Source organism: Carassius auratus, chromosome 19, assembly GCF_003368295.1.
Source record: "Carassius auratus strain Wakin chromosome 19, ASM336829v1, whole genome shotgun sequence".
Lineage (NCBI taxonomy): Eukaryota > Metazoa > Chordata > Actinopteri > Cypriniformes > Cyprinidae > Carassius > Carassius auratus.
Window position 1 is genome coordinate 14,217,057 of NC_039261.1, and position 21,826 is coordinate 14,238,882.

At 35.8% G+C, this 21,826-nt stretch overlaps 1 protein-coding gene across 1 annotated transcript in view; it reads left to right on the top strand.

Moving 5' to 3' along the window:
* Window positions 1–21,826, top strand: part of LOC113119502 (atrial natriuretic peptide receptor 1-like) — a 113,562-nt gene that overhangs the window by 48,764 nt on the left and 42,972 nt on the right. The window contains exon 5 of the mRNA XM_026289033.1: window positions 11,595–11,730. Coding sequence (XP_026144818.1) covers window positions 11,595–11,730 — 136 coding nt within the window. The remainder of the gene's footprint in view (window positions 1–11,594; window positions 11,731–21,826) is intronic.

Genomic DNA, 21,826 nt, shown 5'->3' on the forward strand with positions numbered 1-21,826 from the left:
GAAGGCCAGTGAGGAGCCCATTACAATAGTCCACCCTGCTGGTGATGAAGGCATGAACAAGTTTCTCCAAGTCTTGACTGGAAACAAAACATCTAATTCTTGCAATGTTTTTTAAATGATAGTATGCTGATTTAGTTACTGCTTTGACATGTTTACTGAAACTGAGGTCTGTTTCCAGAATCACACCAAGATTCCTGACTTTATTTTTAGTTGTTTGACCCCTAGAGTCAAGGTATGCATTCACCTTGAACACTTCATCTTTGTTTCCAAATGCAATGACTTCAGTTTTTTCCTTGTTTAACTGAAGAAAGTTCTGGCACATCCAACTATTAATTTCATCAATGCATTGGCAGAGGGAGTCAACTGGGCTGTAGTCATTTGGAGATAAGGCTAGGTAAGGCTGGGTATCATCAGCATAGCTGTGGTAGGCAATTTGGTTCTTTCTCATTATTTGACATAGTGGAAGCATGCTAAACAAGAGCGGTGCAAGAATTGACCCTTGTGGGACTCCGCATGTCATGGACATCCACTTAGACTTATGTTCTCCTAGACTCACATAATAGCCTCTCCCTTCTAAGTATGATCTGAACCATTTCAGTACCATCCCAGAAAGCCCAACCCAGTTTTCCAGTCTCTCTAGTAGTATGTTATGATCAACAGTGACAAACGCAGCACTGAGATCTATCAAAAGTCCCGGGAACCATTGTTCTTTATGTGTTTTTTTTTTTGCCTTATTCAAGTGTTTTAACATTTTTAGATTTCACTTACCACGCATACAATTTTTTTTTCTCAAAAACACAATCATGTACATTAGGGCTGTCACTTTTAGTTTGAAAATCGATTGCACAATCAATCGGACAAACCAAAAAAAGTTACGAAAATGAAAATAGGGAATCGATTTTAACCAAATATGTACACTATTAATTAAAATAATAAAACAATTAAAAAATATAGATCTAACAAAACTCACAAACAAGCAGAAAAAGAAAATAAAGAATCTGGAAGTGCATTATGCGTTGTGAAAGCTAGACAGAAAATACCAGCAATTTTATGCGCCTATAAGACCCAGTAACGTCGAAAGCGACCTCTTATGCTGCGTTCACACCAAACGCGAATAGAGCGTCTGGCGCAAATTATTTCAATGTTAAGTCAATGTAAAGACGCATTTACGTGCATCTTGAAGTCTCGTGGCGCAGTAGACTCGAATTCGCCTCAATCGCGCATCTAGTTACAGGAGATTCTGAGTTATGAAAAGGACCATTGCAAGCTGACAGCGACCGGCTTTTGGCAGTAATACCCCACCTTGCGCAGGTGTACCTGAGTGTCCCTGGGACATCAGTGCGATCGGAGCGCGTCTTCTTAACAGCTGGACATATAGGGAATAAAAAAACGCTCTGCTCGGGACCCCGAAAATGTTGATCGACTTGTTTTCCTGTCCAATAAATTTGTAATGGCCCTATAGCCTTTAATTGTGCCTGCCTAGTGCCGCATTGCCTAAGTGTTGGTTATGTTCAATAAAAAAACACACATGGCCTGTTCTCAAGTCCATTTAAATTTTCATTATTTGAACAGTTGTTTGAAATGGATTGAATCATTATTTATAATAATCTTGTAGATTTTTGAATTGCCTAAATCATAAATGCAGCCTGCTTGAAGCCTGCAGTGATGTTTTTCTTTTGTTATTGCAGCCGTCCCCTCTGCATATATTTTTTCGAGAATGTTGCACGATGCAATGTCTGCACGAAACTTCATGCCAATAAATAAGAAATATACTTGTGCATTTCCAGCGCTCTCTTTACGTTCGTCCGTTATTTTACATTGAAAAAGGAAACGCCTTTTTTTTTTACATGGAAAATCAATTTTACAATCGATTCAATGAACAATTATGTCTTAAAAATTGAAAATTATTTTTTTCAGAAAAGTGACAGCCCTAATGTACATACATGCTGCTCACATATTATTATAGCCAGGTTTGTGCTGATTACAGTGATATTAGACTTTAGCCATTTAGATGAGTAAAACCAACTGAAAAATGCACAAATGCAAGGGCATGACAAAACTTCTCCAGGCCCCAAAAATACCCTTAGACTCCAGAAAATAATTATGTAATTATTGACTCACCCTCATGTCGTTCCAAACCCGTGAGACCTCCGTTCATCTTCAGAACACAGTTTAAGATATTTTAGATTTAGTCCGAGAGCTCTCAGTCCCTCCATTGAAGCTGTGTGTACGGTATACTGTCCATGTCCAGAAAGGTAAGAAAAACATTTAACAAATTTTTTTTTAGTTTTCTGCTACAACATGGGATTAATCAATGCATGCTGATGAACTTTTAAAATAGTTTATAGTTACGCCTATATGGAAATGAAAGTGGTTAGAATTCAACCCGTTTCTTTTTTCATCAGTAGTATTATATCTGATTAGAATTTTGTGTATGGGAGTTCCTCCTTTGCTATGTTATAAGCCGAGCTTCATATGCTTTCACTTTCAATTTTGCAATCTCATCACATTTTACAATGAAAAGATAATTGTCAATTACATCTACACACCTTTCACCTTTTAAGTCTAAAACAAAAGATGGATGCATTGTTATTTTTTCATTAAAAAGCACAGCAACATTAAAACAAGATACAATGACAACCTAGCTTACAAAATGTGTATTAACAAAAACGAATAAGATGAGGCATGGCATATGCTGTATAATCACTAATAAATTACAGAACACTGAAGAATCAAATAAAATCATATTTTTTATATTTAAATTAATAAATAAAAGAGAGCGTCCATAGCATAACATGAGGTAAATGGCAAAGATAACTTTTCAAAATGAAAATAAAAATAAAAGTAAAACTAAACTCACTGTCGGTGGCAGGTTGCATATTTTTTCCCACACAAGAATACAAACATGTTGAGTCCTGCAATTAAATATATCTAATGTGGAGATGGCGAGTCAGCGTCGGCATTCGCCAACTTCATCAGCATGGAGTAGGCTGTAGTTTAATATGCCTCCATATATAAAAGGATGGTTAATATATTGTTATATTAATATATTTAATATAACGTGCAACTAGTTGTCAAGAAAAATCTTGATTCGGGGGCAAGCCTTTTTAGCATAAGGAAGCGCCCCATTTTTTAATAAAATGCTATATTTATATTACAAAAATCCGGCAGCTGCAAATCATGTCGTTATTGCATTGCACAAGTTATACATGAGTAAGGAGTAAAAACAATTTCTTGTTTTTATCATCAACTTAATTATTAAAAACAATAGGCTACAGCTTGTATATGATTGGTTCCAGGAAAAAAAATCTGTGGGGGTGCTTTTGTTTTTTTGTGGGGGTGCTTTTGTTCTTGGGGGTGCTGAAACACCTCTTAGCCCCACCCTAGTGCCGTCCGTGGTTAAGGACTTCATTTAGACTGCTTTAAATGCAATTTGCTAAAAATTTAGATTTTTTTTTTTTTTTTTTTTTGCAACCTCAGATTCCAGATTTTCAAATAATTGTATCTCGGGCAATTTGTGTCCTGTCCTAGCAAACCATACATAAATGGAAAACTTATTTATTCAGCTATTATGATTTATAAATCTCTCAGTTTTGAAAAATGTACCCTTATGACTGGTTTTGTGGTCCAGTGTCACATATAGAGAGCAGAATATTTAAAAACATTGGGGTGGAAGTTTGAGACTGTGAACAACCACATAGGAAAACCATTGCAAATCCAAAGCATTACTCAGGCAACCACCCAGAACACCCCAGCAACTGTACAGCAAAAGTGTACACTCTAACAATTGCATAGAACCCTCAGGCAACTGTTGTTTTCAGTTGTTGTTGTCATAGTTTTATCTGGATTTGTTTGTGGCTTACAGTCCTTTAGCATTTGTAAATATGATATTGCTTTCTCTATCTCTCAGTCTGAATATGTAATTACTTTCAATCCTTTATTTTGTCTCCACAATGTTTTTCTTCATATGTCTCAACCTGTTGCTTTTTTTGTTGTTGTTTTTGGTCTGTATGACATTTTTCTGTCTAGTCCTCCCACCTCCCACTCTCCTACTCCATTCAACCTTTACCCAGAATTTGCATTTGATTGCACCGTTCTCTTTCCCTCAGAACAGCAGCGATCAGTAATCTCCCAATCCATCGTCACCCACAGATGTTCCTTATCGACGAGTCCACACTCTGCCTATAGTTGCTATGACAACCATACTTTTGTATGTCTCTCTGCCTCCTTTGGCTTTTTGGAGCATTTTTCCCTCTGTTTCATTACGCTGCAGCGGAGCTGAGGGTTTTCCAGCAACCATCTGGCTCTGCGCCACTGACTTCTACCTGTGAATTGCTGTAGCTCAGGGTGACAGATATTTCAGAATCTTTAACCAGATTTTAGAAGTAAAATAAAACTAATCTAATCTTCAGTTCAGCTGGCATCCTGTCCAGTAAGCCTTTAAATTACACACACTGTTTAACGGTAACGACATTGTGTGGATGGATGGATGGTTTGTAAGGTGGACAGATGGCAGATTTTTGGCTGGAATTTGATATTTCCCTTGCCTAAATTTAGCCAGATTAGTTATTCATGATCAGGTTTTAGGATGCACTGCATATTTGATTGATGATAGAGGAAAATATATTGCTTAATGGTGTGCTTTCATAGTTCAAGGAACTCAATGGAATTCACTCTAGTGCTTAAAATATCAACTTTTACTTAAATGTTTCTTAAAATATCTTGAATTTGTCAATACTAGGGCTGCACGATGTGTCGTTTAAGCATCGATATCGCGATGTACGAATCCACGAAAGTCACATTGCAGGATGTGCGATGTAGGCTGTCGTAGTTGATCCGTTATTCATTAACTATATGGGCCAGAGAGAGCGCGCGAGTGAGAGTGCACGAGAGATAGAAAGAGTGCGCGCGAGAGAGAGAGAGCGCGCGCGAGAAAGCGAGCCCCGGCCGCACGCTCAATGTCTTCAAACAACACAAGCGCTGTCTTGCTCTGTCTCCCTCGCGCATATTAATCAATTTACACGATGGTGTCGATGTTTAAATCATTTAAAATGAGAATGTAATTGTGCTCACCCCATTTTTGTTTGTAAGAAAAAAAATTATTATATTTCATATTGTAATATATATTGCAGAAAAATAAAATATCGCAATGTAATTTTTTCCCAATATCGTGCAGCCCTAGTCAATACTGTAAGTTAGGTCTTGGAAAGTTTTGTTGAGAAATATTAATTTGCAGGTGTATATCTGAGGGGTTTTTGGGGCACTGGAGAAGATTTTACATCCCCTGACATTTGTTCTTTTTTTAAGTATCTTAAAAACATATAAATGACTGAAGTCTGATTATTATGTATTTAGGACAAACTGGCCACAATAATACGTGAGCAGTAAGATTGTACGTTTGTGTTTTTGAGAAAACAACATTTGCGTGATTGTGAGTTAGATAGGCCGTATGTGTGTCATTGGCCATGGATATTTAGTGATTCACACCTGAGAGAAATGAGCCATCAGTCACTAATGTGTCTGTGAGGCAGGTAAGAAAGAATGTGAGGAGATTAAAATAATGGGGGTTTGACTATTATTTACCATTGTTATTTAGAAAAAAAATCTACACAGTGAAAGTCAAACAAAATATTAAGGTTACTGAGCATATTGATCTAAAATAATAGTACACCCTTGTGTCATTGCTGACAACAGATCCTGTTCAAATGTTGAAATACCTGGGGCCGTATTAACAAAACATCTTAAGGCTAAAAGTAGCTAATTTAGGACTCCTCAATTTTTGCTCTTTAAGAGTATTTCACAAAGCGTTTTAGCACTTAAACTACCTCCTAAATCTGTGAAACATTAGGAGTAGTGATGAGGACTTCTTAGTCACTAAGACCAAGCCACAAACTATCCTAAAATGGCTGTTGCCGGCAATCTGTCTTGGAATGTAAACATTTTAGAAACAGTTGATGATAATGTGCTTTTAAAAAGCACACCTTTTATCCCAACTACAAATCTTCCTTTGATTACATCCTTGTTTCATTTACCAGTTGGGCAAGAAGTAACAGATGTTGTTGCGTCCAGTTTGGTTTTCTTTTATGTTTGCATGTCTACTTACTATCAGCAATGATTATTCTGCTCTGTTTATTAAAAAGAAGTTTATATGTATATTCAATTTTTTTTTTTATGAGAAGCGTACAGGCTGACAGTTAGCTGAACATATACAGCAGGTAAAATAAGTATTGAACACATCACCAAGAACAGCTGTTACTTCTTGCCCAACTGGTTAAAGGGGTCATATGATGCGATTTCAATTTTTCCTTTATTTTTGGAGTGTTTCAAGCTCTTGGTGCATAAAGAAGATCTGTAAAGTTTCTGTAAAGTTGCAAAGACTAAAGTTGTATGTATGAACTGCATCTATGAACATATATATATATATATATATATATATATATATATATATATATATATATATATATATATATATATATATATATGCAGAAGTAGATTTGGATGTGTACTTTGGTATGACTGGCCTGCAGGAAAGTCCATTGATTATCAGCTTCAGTCTTTGCACCAAAGGCATCACAATTCTTGACAAAATGGCCTGATACTTCAAAGAATCCATGATGTCCTTCATACAGTCATGATTTCCACTTCCTTCTACAGTAAAGAAACCCCATAACAGGACTGATCCACCACCAAGTTTGACGATGGAGATGGTGTTCTTTTGCTTATGAGTTTTGCCTGTTTTGCAGCAGACATACCGCTGATACATGGGTCCAAAAAGTTCCAGTTTTCCTCCTTTCATCGGGTCATCTTGCAAGTCTTTGGCTGTGCATTGCAGGTTTTTTCTCAGTTGCTCTGATTAAACATTTTATGATAGTGTGCTTTTTCTTCCACACCCTCAAAGATTTTCTGGTAAAACACACTTTAAGCTAAGAAATAAGGCTCAGAGCTGTGTCTCTAGGAACTTTCAATGTCTTGGAAATCTTCATATAGCCTTAGCCTTTCTAAAGAAATACAATATTTCTTCTCTTTAGCTTTTGTGAGATCTCTGTTGACATTTTTGCTACTCAACTTCAGCACATGCATGGGCTAACTGTATGTGTAACAGCTCAAGCTAATTCTGCTTTTAATAGAGTTTCTAAAGGCTTAATTGTGTTTTGAGACTGTTTTATTCCCACCATGCAAATAAGTGATTTAAAAACAACGTTGAATAGGGGTTGAATAATTATGACATAGCAGTATTACTAAAAAATCTTATGACTCAAAAGTATTACATTATATATTGACAATATCACTTTTAATATGCCAGTGAACTGTTATAGATACAATTTTTATTTTATCCTGGATCTTCAGAAAAGCTTGTATTTGTAAAGTACTGCGGTCTCTAGGGGGGTTGAATAATTTTGAACACAACTGTATATATATATATATATATTTATATATATATATATATATATATATATATATATATATATATATATATATATATATATATATATATATATATACAGTACAGACCAAACGTTTGGACACACCTTTTCAATCAAAGAGTTTTTCTTTATTTTAATGACTATGAAAAATTTTTATTCACACTGAAGGCATCAAAACTATGAATTAACACATGTGGAATTATACATGGAATTATATACATAAAACAACTGAAACAACTGAAAATATGTCATATTCTAGGTTCTTCAAAGTAGCCATCTTTGTATATATATATTGCTTCTTTCCCATTTTGCATTTACTTTTACTTTCAATGCCTAAGTACGTTTAAGATTAAAAAAATATTTTTCATACTTAAGTACAATAAATATCACATACTTTAAGACTTTTACACAAGTGATATTCTAAACGGTGACTCCAACTTCTACCAAAGTCATTTTCTGGTAAGATAGCTGTACTTTTACTTGAGTATGACTTTCAGGTACTTTATACACCACTGCATTTGAGAGATAGGTGGCGGTAATGCACTTATAAGTCTGTGATAATAAAGCAAGAAGAAGAAGATGCCTCACACATCTTGGTTAGTTTTATACTGAAAAAACAAGGTCACCTACATCTTGGATCTCCTGGGGTTAAGCAGATAAACATTCATGTTTGGGTGAACTATTCCTTTAATTTCAAAAATATAATTTAAAAAATAATACTGTTTTAATATTTTTTATTGAAAGAGACTAAAACAGAAACAAGGAAGTTATTTTTTATTTCAACAACTGATTGTAAGATACAGCCAACAAATGTACTAAGCAGTGCTTTCAACAGATGAAAGGACGAATGTTTCATTGTGAATATGAGATTGAGATGAAGAATGAATGCTGTATCAGATGCTCACACATTCACACTCGCTCAGTTAACATCGCTCTCATAATACTCTTTTACACATAATACACTGGTTTTAATACAGTAATATAATAAGATTTTATTGAAGCAACACGTTCAACACGTATTTATGTATTAATTAATTTATAAGTTTTACATTATGTGTATTAATATATATTGTTATATTAAATGAGGTGCATAAAATAAAAAATAACTGCTGTTCAGGGCAGAAAGTTCAGATTATAGCAGTTCATTATTGTATCATGTTCTTATTCAAACAAATAGAGTGGTGATAAATGACAGACTTGCAGGCCCACAGTTTTGAATAATTGCACATCAGTCTGAGCTTTCTGAACCGTCTCTCATGCACATGCTCACATACCAACAACAACAGCAGCTGAAATATGTACATGTTTACCCAGTGAAACCCACGTCCCCAAAGACTGCTGGGAAACAGCAGTACAAAAACTGTTCAGTCCTCTAACAAGATTCTCACACATGTGGGGTGGTTGTAATCATGGCTGAATGTCATGTAGGGGTTATAAAGCATGCCATAGTGTAATTTAGTGTCCTTGGTTGTGCCGCACTCTCTCTCTCTCTCTCTTGTGTGTGTGTTTGTCTTCCCAGGGTTATGGGAAGTTGGTGCACATGTTGTTGATATGTAACAGAGGTTGGGCTCACAGGGATGCCAGGTTTAAATCTAGACTTGTGTAGTTTACCAGTACTGAAAACATAGCTGTACCAAAAATATTATGTGGTATAAAACCATAATTTAGCTAATTTTGCTGATGGCATTGTGACATGACATGACTTCTAGTGTTTTTATATTCAGCTATAAATAATCTAGCCATAAATAACAACACTAACAGAAAACATCCTGCATTTTTACAGTTGTTTGAAAAAAAAAATCAGTTTTTGTTTTTTACTAAGAGGACAGCCCCAAAAGAGGTTTTGTCAGGGTTAGTGATAGAGAATATGGTCATAGAGAATATGTGCTTTATAAGCTCTAACAATACAGCCAATATGTTAATAATAGGCATGCTAATAATCAACTAATTAATATCGAGAACTGGTCCCAAATGGTTATGAAGCTGTTTTCCCCATGGTGAGCAAGTCCCCAAAAGGTAAAAATTTACTGGTATTACCATATTTGTGGGGACATTTGGTCCCCATAATGTGGGGAATAACAGGACCACACACACCTGTTTATCAGTAAATAATGGATCGGAATCTACAAATTAAAATATGTGAATGTATGTTAATAAGAAAACAGTAAAAAACAAACACAAATTTGCTTCATGTTTTGCTGTAGTTTGAAAGATTTTGTTATTGTTGTTGTTTTTGTTATTGTATAACTGCATGTGTATATATATATATATATATATATATACACTATTTTTCAAAAGTTTGGAGTTAATCAGATTTTCTTAAAGGGGGGGTGAAATGCTATTTCATGCATACTGAGTTTTTTACACTGTTAAAGAGTTGGATTCCCATGCTAAACATGGACAAAGTTTCAAAAATTAAGTTGTACGTTTGAAGGAGTATTTTTGTTCCAAAAATACCTCTTCCGGTTTGTCACAAGTTTCGGAAAGTTTTTTTCGAGTATGGTTCTGTGTGACGTTAGATGGAGCGGAATTTCCTTATATGGGTCCTAAGGCACTTCTGCCGGAAGAGCGCGCGCTCCCGTATAGCAGAGCAATGAGAGAGCACAGGCATTCACTGATCAGAGCGAGAGCGTCGCAAAATGTCACAAAAGGAGTGTGTTTTTGGTTGCCAGGGCAAGACAACCCTGCACAGATTACCAAAAAAAAAACAGCATTAAGGGACCAGTGGATGGAGTTTATTTTACAGAGCATCAACGGAGTTGTGCAAGTGTTTTTGTTTGTTCCCTGCATTTCGAAGATGCTTGTTTTACAAAAAAAGCCCAATTTGACGCCGGATTTGCACATCGTTTATTTCTTAAGGATAATGCAGTCCCAATGAAAAAGGGTCACGATCGTGTGTTGGAACCGCATGCGGTGAGTAAAACTGCTTAAAATATCTCTGCCTCCTTGTTAGTGGGTCCCCCTCCCGGAGACCCGGGTTCGAGCCCCGCTCGGAGCGAGTCGTTGCTGCTGCTGCTCTCGTTCAGTTTCAGCCTTCACAGCTGTCACAGCTTCCAGACGCTCTCAACACAAAAGCCTACTGGTGCTCGTGATTCTTTAGCTCCGCCCACACGTCACGCCTCCAGCCGGTCGTGTTTTTCGGGGAAAAATCGGTACAGACTATCTTTCTCTTATGAATATAATAAAACTAAAGACTTTTTGGAGTTATGAAGGATGCAGTACTACTCTATAGGTACTCCAGATTAACAGGATATTGAGTGAAAACGAGAATTTCACCCCCATTTAACGTTTTAGAAAAAAAAAGTCTATTTAAAAAAACTATTTGATCAAAAATACATCAAAACAGTAATATTGTGAAATATTAGAATTTTAACTTTTCTTTTTTACTATATTTTTAAATGATATTTATTTCTGTGATTATGGTTGTTTACTAACTCAAGTAAAGAGTAAGAAATTAAATGGCAATACATTGATATTAAGCGCTGCTTGTTACTAAGGTGTTTTTATTTGTATTTTTTTTTTTTGGCCTATATTAACAGGTTACAGCAATCACACAGAGAGCGTGAGCCATGCAGTACTGCACAGCAGATATGCAAAGACATGCTGAGCTTTACAAAAAAACTTTGTATGAAACATTGTATTTATATATTTGCAATATACTGTATAGTTTTTATGAACTTTTATTTAATAAATCTGACTAAATTCAACTGTGTTCTTTGGTGGTGAGTTTCGTTCAGTTTTAATAATTCATTACCATTCATGTAAATATGATGGTCCTCATGTAAAAAACAAATTTAAAATAGTTCTCAATGATTAACTTCTTATCACCGTATTAGAATGTATTTTGATTAACAAACATATACTCTGTCTGTTAAAATGAACTCATGGAGCAAGAGAAACAGAATGTATTTCAACATATTTAGGAGGAATGTGTGAAATTAAACAGAGAAGCAGAGCAGATTTAGAAACGCTAAATTTTTTTCTCAGCACACAGTCTTGTGTGGGTCATCGAATAACAGTCTTGCGATGCTGTCAAGTGCTCTTCAAAAATATTTTCACTGTGGTGTCTAGAGACCTGGTAATCTAATAAAAGTAATGGAATTTGAAGCCCCATAATTTAATTTAGAGACTTAATTCTAGGATGTAATTTGTGCGCTTTCTCTCTTCCAGATGAATCTGATTTCTGGCTCATTCCACGATGGAGTCATGCTGTATTCTCATGCCCTAAATGAGACTCTGGATCGGTCGGGTGCAAGGCCCCCAGGGGACGTTATCAATAAGAGGATGTGGAATCGCACATACCATGGTCAGTTCTGCTTAAAGTCATCTATCATCTCACACGGCAAGATTTTTATGATAAGTGACAAAAGGTCTGCAGCTTATTCTGAGCAAGAGACCATTTTGACCAATGTGTCACCAACCGCTTTTTTAACTTCATTCACGCTCTAAGAGCACTTTTGTTTTGCTTTTTTGTGTTGCTTTGTTTTCTTATTTTTATTTTTGTTTGTTTGTTTTTGTTTTTCTGTGCTTAGAATGTATTATTATTATTATTTATTTTTTTGCTTTGGTTTGCTTTGCTTTATTGGCTTTATGTTTTCCTTTGTTTTGCTTTGACTTGTTTTTGTTTGTTTGTTTTGCTTTGTTTCAGTTTTTTAAATTTTTTTTTTTTTTTTTGCTGTGATTTATTTGCTTTTTGTTTTGCTTTGCTTTGTTTTTCATTTTGTTTTGTTTTTTCTTTTGTTTACTTTTATACTTTGTTTTGTTTAATACATAATTAATTATCTAGTTAGTTCTAGTCAAGTGTCTATTAATTAATGTCTTTCAAAGATTTCATGCCACCAACCTGGTTGTAAATTTTTACTGATCATACACTAGCTAAAACATGTGCAAACACATGCAAAAAATTTCCTTTTCTAGAATGGAACTATGCCTGCATGCAGATGTTTGTTAAATTCTTGGAACACTAATTGCAATGTAGAGTGAAGAGTGTTCAACAGAAAATAACATTGCCTGGGATAATGTTAGCATTTGCATTTAGAACAGGAAGGGTAGATATCCAATTAATATCTGTTCTGAGGAGACATTCAATGTGCATAATGAATTAGCAATCCTGTCAGTCTAAATGCATGAAGTAACCATTCAGCGATTATTTTATCCTCAGATTAAATAAAATGTATTTGCTTCCCAAAAGTGCAAATTTTATCAACCCAGTACCTTTTCAGTTCTCTCACAATGTGGACTAATAGGAAGCCTGTACACAGTGTACTCTCACACCTGTAATTTGCGTAATGTCAGCCAAATCAGATTAGAGTTTGCCACATTGAGGTCTTTCTTGTTCTTGTTCTGTGAGCAGTATGAATCAGAGAGTCAGTGAATGGACTGTGGGCGACCTACAAGCATAATGGCTGTGGCTGAGACAAGAAGTCACCTAGACAGTTTGTCCGCACATTCATTCGTTTGTATAAAACACAGTTCTCTATAATATTACAGTTGTGATTAGTAATAATACAGCTTGCATGTATTTAGGGGTGACCCTGAATAGTCAACGAATCTATGCTTTGATTCAAGGAGCCTGATTCCACTACCAATCTAACAGTTGAATATTTGCGGGGTGTTATTGATTATGCCATTTTGACTATATGGGGGAGCTCAAATGACTGATTTCACAAAGAACTATCGGTTTTCTCCCAAAAAGTTAATATGCAGCCTATTATGATAGAGCCATGAATAAGAATCTGAAAAGAAAGAAGCTTCAAATTAATATTTGAAGTGCATGAATAAATCCAACCACCCCTATAGATTTGTGTTTCACTTTCCATAATCCGTGACCGACAGAGAAGCATCTTGGCGGCAGGGATTTAAAACTTTACCAAGACTCAAACTGACACAGGCAGAGACTGGATTTTTTCGAACAGGTAGGGAGTGATTTCAAAAACTTTCAGCCGGTGTATATATATCGTGGATACATTATTTACCTGATATAAGATGCATTTGGTTTTGAATCAAGCGCTTCATTGTAGTACGATCTGCAGGATCGGACAGTTTTAGCAATGTGGTCTGGGAAAGTAAGCTGATCATCAATCATAACTCCAAGGCTTCTAGCTGTTTTTGAAGGAGTTATGGTTGATGTGCCTAACTTGATGGTGAAATTGTGATGAAAGGAATCACAAGCAGTTCTGTCTTGGCAAGATTGAGTTGAAGGTGATGGTCGATCATCCAGGAAGAAATGTCTGTTAGACAAGCTGAGATGCGAGTAGCATCATCATCAGGATGGAATGATAGGTAGAGTTGAGTGTCATCAGCATAGCAGTGGTATGAAAAGCCATGTTTCTGAATGACAGAACCTAATGATGCCATGTAGACAGAGAAGAGAAGTGGTCCAAGAACTGAGCCCTGAGGCACCTCAGTAGTTAGATGTTGTGACTTGGACACCTCACCTCTCCAAGATACTTTGAAGGACCTATCTGATTGATAAGACTCAAAACATTGAAGTGTGGTTCCTGAGACGCCTTTCGCCAGTAGCATTGATAGGAGGATCTGGTGGTTAACCGTGTCAAAAGAAGCAGACAGATCAAGCAGGATAAGTACTGAAGATTTGGATTCCGCTTAATTCCGCTTAAGTCTTAATATTAAAGGTATGTTGTATAAATAACAAAGCATATTCTATATGAAATCATAATATAGAACATATATAGATCAGTGGTTGAATCTCAATGATTAAAAACTTGCTATCAAATGCGTCACTCTACTGGTCATCTTCAGTGCGCGTAGCTCAAAACAGAAATGCAGAACATTAACTGCTAACGTTTATATATATAAAGTTTATCATTATGGTTTCGCTGACGTTAAGTGTTAGCTATCAGTTCATCAAAACATAAAACATTATTTACCCTGTTTATATCTGCAAGGTGTTCGTTACACATTGTCCCTGTGTGTTAACATCAGTAATGATATGATATGACTGTCGAATGTCTGAATTCACTCTTGTTGATGTATTTTGCCGTCCCCCAAACATATGATTCCACTATCAGTCGAATATGGGAAAGATTCGAAAATTCCTATTTGACTATGAAAATCCTTAGTCGGGGACACCCCTACATGTATCGTTCTGCTGTGAGAGTACAGGTGCAACAGCTCATGATTCATTTCTCTATTATTCATATCATATCATGATTCATATCATATTACACATGGTTCAGCGAGTCACTGTGCAGAACAGAAGACACATGTATAGTAAGTTTGTTTGGACATTTATTTTGAATGCCACTCAGCTAAACTACTTATTAAATATCTTATGAAGGCATCTTTTTTCGGTTCCTGCCACTTGAATCAGTACTCAGTGCTGCCACTTTGATCAACTTGGAGATTATTAGGGCCTCAGATTGAGCTGCATGGAGACGTTCTGCTCCTCCAGGTGTCTTTATCTTTAGATCGCAGGTGTCTCATTCAGCTCCAAATGAGATTTCTGGCATAGAGTGAGTTTGTTTAAAAGAGCAAACTGGACACTAATGGGAGAAAAGAAATGTCTTTTTCAGTCATCTTTCTCTACCTATCTTTTGTCTTCCTGAGCTCATTAATAAGCTGTGTTTAGTTTGCTCTGCAGCTTGTGCTCAATATCCCCTTAAGGGTTCGACCAGCACCAGTCTAAGTACAGCACACGCTGCCAATTGGCAATCTTACCCGTCTTTACAACAAGGTCTAACACCCACAATCAAGTCACACTCAAATCACAGAGCCGTACGTCTCAATGATTAGGAAAGGCATTTAAAAAGGAAATAGGCTTTAGAGGAAAACTGTGGCTCAGTTTAGACCCTTATAGTCGGATTTGTGTGTTCTATGGGTTTAGGTTTTATATAACTTGTTAGCTTACATAACACATTCTTTTGCGTGAGTGTGATAAAGGGATTCATAACAAATCGATCCTGATCCCACACAAGAACCGCTGCGTGTATTTGTGTGCATTGATGTGTCAGTGCGTGTTCGTGTTTGTATTTGTATGTGTTTGTTTCACATAAGCATGTTGAAATTTAAAATGAAAATCTAAATGAACAAATGAAAGAAAAAATAAACAGAAATAGCAAACTTGGAGTTCTTTAAGTTGTCCATGCCACTGTTTGGCAGAGTTCAGCTCCACAACTGAAGATGGCAGGTGTGTTGGATTAGAGTCAGAACTAAACTCAGCAGGACAGCAGCTCCCCAGGACCTGAGCCGAAAAACTCTTATAAACAAACAAACGAAAGATGAAACGAGCTAATGTGTATACAAAGAACAGCTAACAAAAAAGTTGATGATGTTTAGAAAAGTTTTATTTAAAAACAGTAACAATTACATTAATCAATACTTCAAAAGCTTGACAAGGCAAAATAAAACTTGTCTGCGTTGAGTGTCTAGATTACAGCAGTTCAGTTTCACGTTCTGTGGAATGACGTGTGTTGTAGTGAAAGCTTCAGCTATGCTTAGGGCTCCTGTCCACAAAATATCTAATCTTGAGTCATGAACAATAGATTTTTTACAAACAACCAGGGGTGCGTTTCCCAAAACCATAGTTGCTAACCGGTTAGAAACTTTGTTGGTTGGCAATGGGAAATTGCATTGCAACCAAAAAAGTTACTACCTTAGTTAGCAACTATGGTTTTGGGAAACGCACCCCAGAACGTCTATTTTTTTTTCTAAACCAAAATTTTGTTCTGGATAAACATAAGAAACATAAGAAAGAATTAACAAATGAAAGGAAAATAAGAACAAGTGCACAAGGAAACATAAGAATGAACATATAAAAAAGAATAATAAATGAGGAAAACCAAGCAAATGAACTGAAAATAAGAACTAATGCAAAAGCAAACAAATGAAAGAATGAATATAAACTAATGCAAAAACAAAAAAGAGCAAACAAAAATATAAATTTCAGAAAGAGGGAAAAATTGAAAGAAAAATAAAAACTAATGCTAAAACAAACAAAAAAACAAAAAATTTATACATTTCAGAAAAAAAAAACAAATGATTAAAAAATAAGAACTAATGCAAAAGCAAACAAAGGAAGGAAGGAACAAAAGTATAAATATCAGAAAGATCAAACAAATGAATCTAAATCAGAACTAATCCAAAAGCAAACAAAAAACAAATTACATATGAACAAATATTAGGAAAAAAATCGTGGAAGGAATGTAGTGCACAAATAAATAAAAAAATAAAGCAAAAACAAAGAACTAAGAAAACAAATGAAAAAAAAGTGGACTTCTCTGCTGCTGTGAGAAACATTATTGCATATTCAATCACTGATATGCGATTGAGGGAAATTCAGAAGTTCACAGCAGAATCACCTAATACTTCTGTAATGCCAGAATCCTATTTAAATTGTTTGTGACTGGATGATCCCCCTCCGCTGTTTGTTTGGACTTAATATGTCCCCAATTTAAACGCAAATGCCATCAAGCTCCTCTAATTGCCTGTTCTTCATTTCCCTGTCCCAACACTCCTGACGCCCCTCGCCTTTCTGCTTGATCTCCTTCTCCACCCATCCATTTATCCACCTGAAATCCCCATTATCTACTCTCTCTCAGATGACCTGCTGTGCATAAATCCAATCTCACGATATTTACCACAGACAAATACAATCTCCCAGGCCTCTCTCTTGTATCTCCACTACATATCGGTTTATGGAGCACAGCAACACCCAACAGACCAATAACTCCTTCAGGGAACAGCTAAACACAAAATGAGTGTGGCTTGTATTGAGAAGCCTTTAGAGAGCTCTGTAGATGTTGAAATTAATTTTGTAAATCAAATGTATTTTAAAGAAAGGTTCTCGCTTACACAGATGTTGCAGGAAAACCTACAGTAGGAATTAGAGTAGGAAATCAGTGGTTTAGAAAGAAAAAATCACTTACAGCACCTTTAATTATCATCAAAGCACAATAAGTTTGAAGTATCACACACAGGCGAACTCTGTAATTTGTACAAACTCAAATTTAACGGGCATCAGAGACTGTTGAAAACAAGTTGGCAGCAAAAACATTTTGTGACATTTTATATGTAAATGAAGTCCATAAAATGCAAAACAATTTAAAGGGTCAGTTCACCCAAAAATGAAACCTCTGTCATCATTTACTCATCCACATGTCATGTCAAACACATAAGACTTTGGTTATTTTTTATAAAATCACTTTTGAGAGTTGAGGTAACCAAATCTTAAAAGATCCAAAAGATCATAAAGGCACATGAAAATAAAAAAATAATGCATGTGCCTCTGTAATGAGCTTTGGTTGTGAGATAATACGTTTGAACATCTGAGCTTCTGCGGTTATCATATCTGATGAGCTGTATGTATGTGTGTTTGTATCAACCAAGTCTCATGGCAAATACCTTACTTAACGTATCTCAGCAGTTTCAAAGAGAAATGTCCACTGAATGAGGCTAAAACATGGGTTCAATACGTGAACCCTGGCACGTTTTTTTACGTTTATCTACTAACATATCGGTGTGTTTTTATTACATTGTTTCTGGTACGTATTGTGGTGGTTCAGAATTTGAAAATCAGGGACTGTCGCTAGAAGTTAATGCTCTACCATGTTTTCATATCTCCCAGCATTTTAATATTGTTTTAAATTCATAACATGATATTCTTCAAGTAATTGTGTGAAAATTACGCTTTATTAATCGAAACTCTGTACATTTGTGTGAAAAAGAATAAAAGGTGTTGGAGTTTTACTGCCTCTAGTGTTCATTTCTTTTGGAAACTGCAGTGATATGTACTTATTGGTACGTATTTCGCATATCGTGAAAACATGCCCCCAGGTACGCATTTGCCTTGAGATCATGCAGTTTATAAAAGGGTGTACCTCAGAAGGCTATTATTAGATGTGGTGGTCCAATAATAAATAAATTCACAAACATGTGCAATCTTGATTAAATAAATCAGTCGATTGACAGCACCAGTCTTTTTTATTTTTCCGCTAAAGAACCATAGGAGAAACCCCTGCGATGAAGCTGTTAAGAACTTCCTAAGTACTTTTTATTTTCATCACACACTCACTCTCATCCAATCAATGCTGTCCTCTTTGTGCATTTCCTTTTTTTTATTCTTCATCATCTGAGGTGTATTAAAGGTCCCATATTGTCAAAGTTGAAATTTCCTGGCTTTTTTCACGATAACTGAGGTCTAGGGGCTATGCAACTACCATATATATTTCAAAACAGTCAATCCACAGTAAAATGCGCACAGCCTTGTTAAAGTAGCAGTGATTTTTCACGAACCGTTGTGACTTCCGTAAAAAGCTGACATCAGAACGTCCTCCTTCTGTCAAACCCCCAGACAACATTGTGTCCATAACATTGCTGAGCAACAACAACACTGAAACATTTAGAAAAGGTTAACTTTAATCACGAAACCAGATCGGCCGACCTGTAACATTACACTCTCTCTCAAAGAATGGACGATCTGACAGGATTGTTACGAGGTGGATCACATCTAATGTGTATAGTAAAAACAAACTTTCCGTGTCTATCTTGTCACGATGAAGATGTATATTACAATTTCAGTTGGCAACTATTTTTACAGCCACATTATTGATCCAGCCACAATAAATCACAACAATGTACATACAATTACAAATGATTACATATAAATCGTCAGTTTGTCGTTTTACACACATGCACAGACATTTTTACGTATGTACACAACATCGTGAGATGCAAGAAACATATGGAAAGAAATCTGTAGATGCATCCATAACAACAAAAGACAATACTTTATTAAACCTTTTTAATAAGTGTGTGCTGCAAACACTAGCATTTTTTACAAACGTTTTTGTCCAGTCCACACATTTTATCATGTTTTGCCATAGCTGTCAACAGTTTGTTTGTCTGGCAGTGGCAGCAGATATGCGAGGCTGTATTATGTCTATTCTGGCACCCCATACTTCACAATCTCATCCTGTGTCTTCCATCATGTTGAATTCAGTCCCCTGCATTCTTCTCGAGCTTTCTTCTTCCAGTTAGGTTCCAGATGTTTCCTCCACAACAATGTTTCACGCTCTCAGTCTGTCTCTTTTTGGTCTCTGTGCAACATCGGATTAGCACTTCACATGACTGGCTGTCTGAGGAAATCTTTGAGTTTAAAAGCTGGGGTCTGGTGTAGACTCTGAATAACAAAGAATTTGAAAGAAACCTTTATCCATATGAACACTGAAAAAAAGTTGTAGGTATTAAGTCCCTCTAACCAACTGTAAGGAAGGCCATTTCTGCCATTGAATAAAAAATTTTTTTTAAAGTAATTGCGACTTTTTATCTCAAAATTGGGGGGTTAGTTCATGCAATTTTACATCTCACAGTTCTGACGTATCTCACATATTTTTTTTTTCTTTTTTTTTTTTTGCGTGATATCAACTCACATTCAGGATTGTGTGATTTAAGCTCAGAATTTAAATATTTAAACTAGAAATAACCAGTAACTCTAAAACCTCATGTACATGTACTTTTTTAAATAATTTTTTTATGAAGACTGAAACCAAGATAGTTTGTGTATAGTTATTCACAGTGAATCACAACATGCATGATTTCTAAAACTGTATACAGTGTTTTAGAGTGGTTTCTCACATTTTTTTTTACGTGAGAAAATCTGTACTTGCATACTTTAAGACTTTAACTTGTTTACTGATTGATAAATAAATCATTGCATCGGCTAAAAATATCAACACAATGTATGTGTGTCGAAATTTTAAGGAGGCAGTATAACATTTTTTTTATTATTAAACTTTAAGTAAATCACAGATAGTCTAATGAAACATTACTGTAGATTTATAATGTTTGTGTTTAACCCAGGATCATGAGACTGAGTGTCAAAAGGCTGCTCTGACATGAACATAGCCACAATTCACCCTCTATCGCTTACTGAGAAGACTTCATGTGTGCTTCATTAGAAGTAAAATTTACCGTCCTGAAAACCATGTAGCAATTTTGGAACGTTTTTCAAAATTCACCACAAAGCAACATGTGCTTAAAAATCATAATTTTTTATTACCAGTAGCACTGAAACCTAATTTATAGACTTTTTATTCACTGTAAATGTTTTTTTCTCCTTTTTCTTCTTGTCTCATGCTCAGCAATGCTGCATGCATGTGATTAAAGCTTGCAGTGCAACAGTAATACTGTACATTTATTTAATCATTTCTATCATTACTTTCTCTCATGAAGCATAATTACTCCAGTTTTCAGTGACACAAGATCTTTCAGAAATCATTCTAATATGCTGAATATCTGCTCAAAAACATTTCTGATTTTAATGTTGAAAAGAGTTGCATAATATTCTTGTGGAAACCATGATACAAACTCTTAAATATCCTTAGTAGAAAGTTCAAAAGAACATTTTTAATCTGAAATCAGTCACTTTTGCTCAGTTGAATGCATCCTTCTCTGTGCTTTAATGATTCATATTTGTCATTTAAGACAAAAGTGTACATTTATACTCCTATTTGACTGTGGGTTGGTGGTACATGATCATGGCTGGAAGGCTGTTGGTTCAAACCTCTTTTACATTAGCAAGGCACTTAACCCCAGGTGACTCCAGGGAGATGGACCATGTAGTAAAAATATACTGTTGCTTGGATAAGACGGCATCTGCTTAATGCATAACATTAATAATTCTGTCTTCATTTGTTGATGTTTAACCCACGAGAACACCCAGTCCGATGACTTGTGTTTAATGTCAGTGACATTGTGATTTCCTCGAGCTTGCACAGTTATTTTACACTATAGTTAATAGGCAACAGTGCAGAGCTTTTAATAAATGCATCAGTGCGCCGCACACTTATCTAACAGTGGTGTTAATGGCTGTGCAACAGATTTCCCATTGGGAGGAATGATAACACTGAAGCGGCATTCACTTCCATTACTTTAAGTGCTTTCCGCCGCGCTCTCTTGCCGTACCCTCTGACCTTACATTATCACCCACGAGATCCTGGTCGTAAATCCACTGTGCTACTTGTGACCTGAGCTCAGGTCAGAGGGCAGGAGGTCAGTGATGAGATTATTTTGAGGATCTGTGGCCCTCAGATCAGCATTCGTTTCCATGCAAGAAGATGTGGACTAAATCCTGTCAAAGCAGCGATGGAGGAGACACTTCAGCAGAGAGAGGCTGAGAGATGATGGGATTGAGATTCAGTGGGAAACACTGAATGGAGGCAAAGCTGAGATGCTTTAAAGATGACAATTTGGAGTCCATTTAAGGGTTCTTCACATATATTTAGGGACCCCATAAACCACTTTGAAGTGTTTGTGTTTATAATGGATTTTTTTAAAGATGTTCAATATGGAGCAATCTTTTATTTTTATTTTTTTTTAGCAATGATATATTTTTTGGACAGGATTTGAAAAGATGTTAGGCTATTGCCTGTACAAGCAGCTCC